Source organism: Pygoscelis adeliae, unplaced genomic scaffold (assembly GCF_000699105.1).
Source record: "Pygoscelis adeliae isolate BGI_AS28 unplaced genomic scaffold, ASM69910v1 Scaffold44, whole genome shotgun sequence".
Classification (NCBI taxonomy): Eukaryota; Metazoa; Chordata; class Aves; order Sphenisciformes; family Spheniscidae; genus Pygoscelis; species Pygoscelis adeliae.
Window position 1 is genome coordinate 829997 of NW_008824761.1, and position 7947 is coordinate 837943.

General features: G+C 37.0%; 1 protein-coding gene across 1 annotated transcript in view; it reads left to right on the forward strand.

The window, feature by feature from the left end:
- Positions 1–7370, forward strand: part of DIS3 (DIS3 exosome endoribonuclease and 3'-5' exoribonuclease) — a 22346-nt gene extending 14976 nt beyond the window's left edge. The window contains exons 17-21 of the mRNA XM_009323528.1: positions 797–1011; positions 2143–2311; positions 2746–2904; positions 3311–3433; positions 7212–7370. Of these exons, the coding sequence (XP_009321803.1) occupies positions 797–1011; positions 2143–2311; positions 2746–2904; positions 3311–3433; positions 7212–7301 (756 nt within the window). The 3' untranslated portion in view covers positions 7302–7370. The remainder of the gene's footprint in view (positions 1–796; positions 1012–2142; positions 2312–2745; positions 2905–3310; positions 3434–7211) is intronic.
- The last annotated feature ends 577 nt before the right edge of the window (positions 7371–7947 follow it).

Here is a 7947-nt window from a genome sequence, read left to right on the forward strand (position 1 = left end):
ATAAACCAAAGTGACTTTTCACTACTCTGTCAGAACCATCACAATTAGGTATTAATATGCTATATTTTTGTTACACTTTTTTAATAAATATGCAATTATTTTACCATAATACCAGCATAATTTGATCTCTAGATCATACTTCATTGTCAGTGGTGTACACGAAGGAAAGAACATTCAGCTGATCTTGTGATGAAACTTACTTTGTGTGACTGGAAATAAAAAATGCATTATTTATTTGCATGCTACCTGAATTTTTATCAGGGAACACTGGCAAACAGGGAACAAACTTAGTGTCATACAGTACTAGTTTTACAAATCACTTTTCCAAGTATAAGTTTTCATAATTTTGTGGAGGACATACAAGAAGGTTGATTACTACTTAGATTGTGCTTGGATGAGAACCTTTTGTGTGGCATAAATACTTTTTTTTTTTTTGCATATCCCTTTTGATTTATTCAATAAAGGGATGGAAAAATCAAACCAAAGGAAATAAAAAAACTTGTTAATATTAGCATAAAGTGTTTCTTAGTTCTGAATAGATGCCTTTTCTGAATTCCTAGGCTACTGACTTAACTTTTCATTGTTTGCATAGAGCACCAGTGATAATGAGGGAGGGATCTGTGCATGGGTGGATTTTTTTTTTGTAATAGTGGCATTCCACTAGGTTGTTATTAGGTGTGATACCTGTGCCAGTTGCTAAGATCAGCATGGATGTAGCTGTTATATTTCTGCTTATACTCTGTTAATATTTGCTAGTAATACCTGACCTTTTTAAATTTTTTTTCCCTCCTTCCAGAATTTGGAAATTAAGACGGATTCAGCAAAGGCTTTAGCTGAATCATTAGACAAAGCTGAATCTCCTGCGTTCCCCTATCTAAATACACTGTTGCGAATTTTGACCACTCGCTGCATGATGCAAGCTGTTTATTTCTGCTCTGGAATGGATAATGATTTTCATCACTATGGTTTAGCCTCACCTATTTATACCCACTTTACCTCACCCATTAGAAGGTACTTTTATGTTATGAAAGTTTCAGAGAACAAAAAGAAATTTTTTTTTTTGTGAAGAAATTCTATTTTAAATTGTGGTGTTGTCCATTTCAAACAAAATACTGTTTCTGTTCAGCTTTAGATTTCAGTTGAAACAGCAGTGGCTTTACATGGTGATCCACCTTCATGTAAGTGCCTAGGTTCACTGTCTATGACTCCTAAGGTCTAATAAAATTTTTTAAAAGACTCATAAAAATAAGAGAAATACATCCCTAATGTGTATCTCTGGCATAGAAATGCACTTCGGGATCAGTTAGCATTATATAAGTCAACCAGAGACTGAGGCAGTTTGGCCAGTCATTTTTCAGGTAGGAGCTGTGTTTAAATTTTGAGGAGACTGTATTTTACGTATAAATTCATTGCTAATTTGAAACTTGCTACTGTAGCTGTTGCATTGTAAAGAAATCATACATCCTGGAAAATGAGGGTTTGGGTTTTTTTTCTTTTAACCAAGAAGTATCTAAGTGTTGAGGAGAAGAATTGTTGTTGTATTTTGCTCCTTAGAAACATTTCAAGTGAAATCTCCGACAGGTGGATTAAAATTCCTATGCATTTGTGTGGATAATTTGTGGAGCTTCTGGGAGTCCTAATAGTAAATTTTAGTTGCTAACAGATGCATTAAAAAGTTCCTGGCTGAAGTTCTAATAAAAGTTGTGTACCAAGCAGTTCAAGTGGGATTATGCTTTGCAGGTCAATGGCATTGAAATACCATTCTACACAAAATTTGTCTAGTTCATGGGAAAGGGAAGAGGGAGCGGCTTAAGCTGCCATGGTGAAACATCATTCTTTAATCCAAAAATAAAACTTTGTTTCTTCTTTGTAAACATGCAACAATACAGGCTCTATTGGTAGAATATAGTAAAGAATTTCTCTTAGAAAACAGTACAGTTCATTCCAGCTCTGCAGAGTGTATCTTTGGTCAGCAAAGAGAGCCGTCTTGAATTAATACAGGGAGTCATCAGCAGACTGTCATTATTAAAAAAAGTTTTTGATCTGTAAGATTTATAAAAACAGACTTATATTCAGAAACTTTTTTTAATTAAAAAAGTATGTTTTGATATGTCATTGATCATTTAATCTCATCTGTTGCAGGTATGCTGACATCATAGTACATCGACTTTTGGCAGTGGCCATAGGAGCGGACAGTACTTACCCAGAACTTACAGATAAACATAAACTAGCGGATATGTGTAAAAATCTCAATTACCGACATAAAATGGCTCAGTACGCACAAAGAGCATCTGTTGCATTCCATACACAGGTAAGTAGTTCTGAGATGTGAGGATCAACTACGGACAATTCATGTTGATTTTAAAGGAAGGGAGGGAACATTGAGTTGTGCTTTGTAGAGCAAAACCAAGCAAGTCTGCAGGCATGGTGAAGAATGAGGGCTGCTGCTTTGAGGAAAAGCTGCAACGCTGCATTGCTGGTTCTGAAAAGTTTAGAATAATGGCATCTTGAGGATTCTTTTTACTTTGTGTTTTTTATAAATATGATGAGTGCTCAATACTACAGTAGTGTTATAAGCAGTTTATGGGATTTTTTTAATCTGCTTTCAGTATATGGTGTGTAATTACCAGTAAGTATAGATTTGTATTAGAACGTTTTTATTTTTTTAAGCCAGTATATTTGTAATCCAGAAGAGAATGTTCTAATGCTTTTTTTTCTTATTCATATATTTTACTTTTGTTACAGCTGTTCTTCAAAAGCAAAGGAGTAGTGAATGAAGATGCATATATATTATTTGTAAGAAAAAATGCAGTTGTGGTTCTGATTCCCAAGTATGGGTTAGAAGGAACAGTCTTCTTTGAAGAAAAAGGTAAACCAACACCAAGACTGGCTTACAACAATGAGGTATGTTTTATAAGGCTTGTTCTTAAATACCTTTATTTTTTTATTTGATAAGTGAGCAGAACAACTAAAATCTATTCTAGTTGGATTTAGAAGGGTAAGAGAGGCTTTTCTAAATGCAAGTTTATTAATCTGTAGTAGTAGTGCCACTATAGTCTTTTAAGTCTAAATAAACAGGTTCTGACAGGAATTGGTTTCTGTAATAGGTACTACTAATATCTAATTATCTGAGTAAATACCGCAAAAACGTATATACCACGTATTATGACACTCTGAACATTCAGGACAGTAATTTGTGTTCTTTTTCATTGACATGTAACATCTAATAATTTCCTACAAAAATATTTATTTGTATAAAAACATAAGACATTGTAAGCAGCGAGTATTTATACAAAATTTGAACTTTCAGGTACCGTCACTTACTGTGGAAGACACAACATTACGTGTATTTGATAAAGTTAAAGTGAACATTATGTTAGATGCTTCCAACATCCAACATCAGAAAATTCGGATGGTGTTGGTAGAACCAAAGGTAAGGCACAAGATTTCTGATTTCATAGAATCATAATACCCTTCAGTAATCTTAAAAAATGAGCATACGGTAAAATTGAAATTTAACCCAGAAGAAGAAAATCATTTAGCAGCAGATTGTAGCGATTGCTTCATATCTGCTAAGACACAGGTCTGCTTCCACCTTCTGTTGAAAAGAATAAAGGGCTGTAAATTAAATTTCCCTTCTGGGCCCATCATAGATATTTCCACTGATGGGAAAGATGATGATTTGCTGAAGTAATATCATTTGAATGTCACGGTTCTGTAATCAAATCTCCCTCTTGAAAATCTGCCAAAACTCGGTAGGATTTTGGTTTTGCTCCAGTAAATTACGGTGTAACTGTGATGGGTGGCTCAGAAGAAAACTGTATAATTGCTGGCTGTAAATGGCAATCCTTTCTTACAACTTCCACAATATAAAAATTCTCTCTTGATAATGTTGTAAGAACTGTAATGTCCTAATAACTGTGTCTCTGGTCTTAAGACTTTTCAATTCTAGCTTAGTGCATCTGGGACACTGGGGTTTTCACCTGGTCTCACACCTCAGGCCTGCTGAGTATTTTGCATGCCAGTACAAGATTGTGTACTTTCATTAAGTTACGTGTGACTTTTTTGGTAAACAGATAGTTGGAGTTATTGAGTGTCTGTAATCATGGATGAAAAAGAAAACCCAAAATAAGCAAGCGGTCCTTGTGGTTTATACAGTCAAACATTTTTATTTCTTTTTTCTGAGGAATCATCTGTTTCCAAACACATGTAAATATTCTGACATTTGAGCTGTTGTATTAGCTTAAGTTGAAGGCAATCCTCATGATTTCAAAAAGTGGGAGTAGATAATTAAATTTGTAGTAGAAAGAAACCTTGCATCCTGCTGTGTGTTCACATGCTGAGCTGCCCACTGCTTGCTCGCCAACTAGTGTTTGTCAGTGGGCGTAACTCAGGAACACTCCTGTGGCAATGACTCCAGTCCCTGAGGGGACACGCTTTGTTCATTGAAAATAGACACAAAGTAACGCTAATGTGAGCTGATTTACCCCCCTTGCCTTCTACTTCTTGTACTAATTTCTGTGAAGGTCCCTGCTCTACAACGAAGGCAATACTATAATCTTAGCTTATCCCTTGATACAGGAATGGCCATACTGGTTAATCCAAAATACTGTGATTCTGAACATCAGTTACTTGTCCTCCTTCCTGGTACGGAGCGAGTATAGGAGTAAGATCCACATACGGTGATCATTCCCTTCGCGTCCATTCAAAGCTTCCAGCAATTCACAACTTAAATACTGTCTTAACCAGAGATAGATACACATCTTCGTGTTCAGTAGATAGTCCTGTTCTGTGAATTTGTTTAATCACTTTTTTTCCCAGCTTACACTCCTGACTCCCACAGTATCTTGTAGCAGTGAGTTCCACAGCTCACTGTGTATGAAAACGTACTTAACCTTTCATTTGTTTCAAGCGTGATGCCTAATACTGTTACTTGATGACATCCTGTATTTCCTACACTATGAAAAAAATGGTAAATTTCATTCCTATTTACCATTCCCGTGCCCCACAATTCTATATGCTTCCATTATCTGCTATGTTAGCTCTGCTTTTCTGGAAACTATTCTGTATCTTTGATCTTCCTCATCACCTTTATGTTTTTGTAGTTCTGTTACGTGGGTTTGTTTGTTGGGTTTTTTTTTGAGCTGGGAGGAACGGAAGCACATGCACGATTCTGGATGTGAGCACACCACAGATCCATATGGGATCACATACGTACAGAGACACATGCAGGATTCTCTGTGTTGTATGGTGTTATGTGGAAACACTTTGCATCATCTTTCATTCCTTCTAGTACCAAGACCAGTTTTAAGCAATGAGTTTATACACACCCAACAGTTGCTAGCTGACCATTCTACACTTGCTTTTAGAACTCTCCAGTGGACAGTGTCGAGCCCTGGCACTGTTAGTATTCCTCTTACCCAGTTTGTTCTGAACCTTTTTTTTCTGATGATGGTCATTTGTAACAGTTTTCTTGACGTTGGTCTTAATTTTCTTGAGTGCTTCAATTACACTTTGATCACCTGTTGTTCATGCCTGCTTTAGGCTTTTGTTACCACCGTGCTATCCATTGATGGAAGAGCAAGGAAGAATTCCCTGCCTCTCACTTAGAGAATTTTTATTACTGTTCCTCAGTCTTTTGGGCTTGCCTGTTTATTTTAACTTAATTTTGCACTTACTTCTTCTTCATTTGGACAGGATTTTCACTTCTTAAAGGATGTCTGTTGACATGCGATACTAATCACTCTACTGACTTTAACTGTTCTTTTGAAATTCTATTGATAAATGGCATATTCTTACTCCAAATCTTTCTTTTTTCGATTCCTTCTCACCCCTGAAAGCATTTCACCTTTTTGCAACCCCCTTTAATAAAATCTTCACTAAATTCCTTATTATTGCTGATGTAATGCATTTTAGGGTTTGGGGTTTTTTTCCTTCTACCATGGTGATGCATTTTCAGTTAAGTAAGTACACTGAAATCAGTATTACAGGGATGGTTCTGCGGGTAACCTCTTCAGCAGGTCCTCAGGCAGGAGTTGCTTCTCCCTTTTTATGGGTTCTCTGACTAGTTGCTCCAAGAAACAGGCCTCTATGGCACCTCGAAACCTAGACTGTCTCGAGCCTTCTTGTGACATTTACTCATTGAAGGTAATTACTGTTACTGTGTTACCTGGTCTCACAGCCTCTCCGGTACTCCTCAGCGTGTCGTAATTGTTGCCATCCTAACTAGCTGACCCAAACCATAGCCTTCAGCTTATGGCGGTGGGTTTAATTCCAGCATAGGTGCCTGTGTTACTCTAATACAATTAAATGACTCTTCTACGGGCATATGCTATTGTCGCTTTCACGTAATTTATAACCTGGTATTGAAGTCCTAGTGATCAGCTTCCTTGCGTCAAGCTTCTGAAGCGCCCGTCACCTCCTCTAATCAGACATTACAGTTTGCTCGTAAGACTCAAGTGTAGAGGAGCATACATGTGCCTGGTCTCGGTCCAACTCTTTTATGAACCCTACTTAAATGAACTGTATTTCATCATGGCCTGCTTCACTCCTCTGCTTGAACGCTACTCCCGTATTCCCAAAGAAAGCATAGCACGCTTCTTGATCACCTCTTTCCTTGAGGACAAGTCATTCTCTGTAAACACAAAGGCTTTTCTTTATTCTTGTTGTTCTTTGCCTTAGAAAAAGACTGTTTCCCATTTATTTCAAAAGGTTTTCCAGTTTCTACCAAAGCTAAATGCCTTTTTGCTACGCAGCGTCCTGAGCCTGACAGGGCCTCTGCTTGACAGGAGCAACGCTTCAGAAAACACAGCAGCGGTGATTGATTGTTTTGAAAGCAAAATGAAAACTGGTAGGTTCAGGACCCCTCTTCGCCTCTCTCATTCACAATCCCTGCCTTAGAAGCATTTGCTAAGGCGTGGCAAACAACTGAGAAGGCAGCACATATAATCTGGTGCAAAAGGAACTGCCGGCCACTTAGTCAGGAGGGGTGCTGCTGCTTGCATTTCCCTCATCTCTGTCTTCAGTTGAGTGTTCTGGCTGCGATTGTTACATGATGGTAGGCCTGTTTTTAGATGACTACTAACAGAATTTTCTGGTGTTGATACAGCGTTTATAAAAGGTCTGTATAAGTAAACTCAAGTTTTATCATGATAGTATAAGCTAAAATTGAGTCAAAAGTGTTCTAACTTCCAATTCTTTCCTTACTGTAGATCCTAGGAAGTGATGTGCCTGCAAATCTATCTACAGAAGTAAGCAGCAAGAATGAACCGGAGAAAAAGAAAAAAAAGCTACAAAAATAGCTGGATATAAAAGTTAATAGGAAGTCACATATGAATTATTTGTATTTACATATTTTTCCCTATGGGCAAAATGCTTTGTTTACTTTTAAATACACATTTTAATAATTTGTAAAACTGGCTTTTTTTTTTAAACTTTTTATGAATATATGTATGGAGAACAATAGTTTTAAAACCAAGTCTGTCTACAGTGTTGTCTTGTGGGTGAAAATAAATACTTCTGCAAAGTGAAGGAATAGTTGTAGTATTTTAATTTTTATTTTCTTTTTTAATGGCCTTAAGGCCATGCAAGAGCCTGGCAAAAGTCCGTCTCTTCAGTGCATTTGCTTTAGCACCTCAGAACTGAAAGAAGTAATGGTGCTAGTTACTGGTCTTAAGGGCTAACAGAATTTACTCCTGAAAGATAAATTCCACAGAGTTACACTTCCTTCCAGGGAAGTTCTCTCTCACAGCAGATTAGCTGTGTGTACATATGCACACAATACGCAGAGAAACCATACCATAAGAGTGCATTAGTCTTTGTCCTAGACCTTAAAGCAATTTAAAATCATTGCTTAGCCTCTGATGAACTGCCTTAAAAAAAAGCGATGGAAACCATCAATTATAGTTGTGTGACACAAAAATCCACAAGTAACAAGTTTGGCGGTGA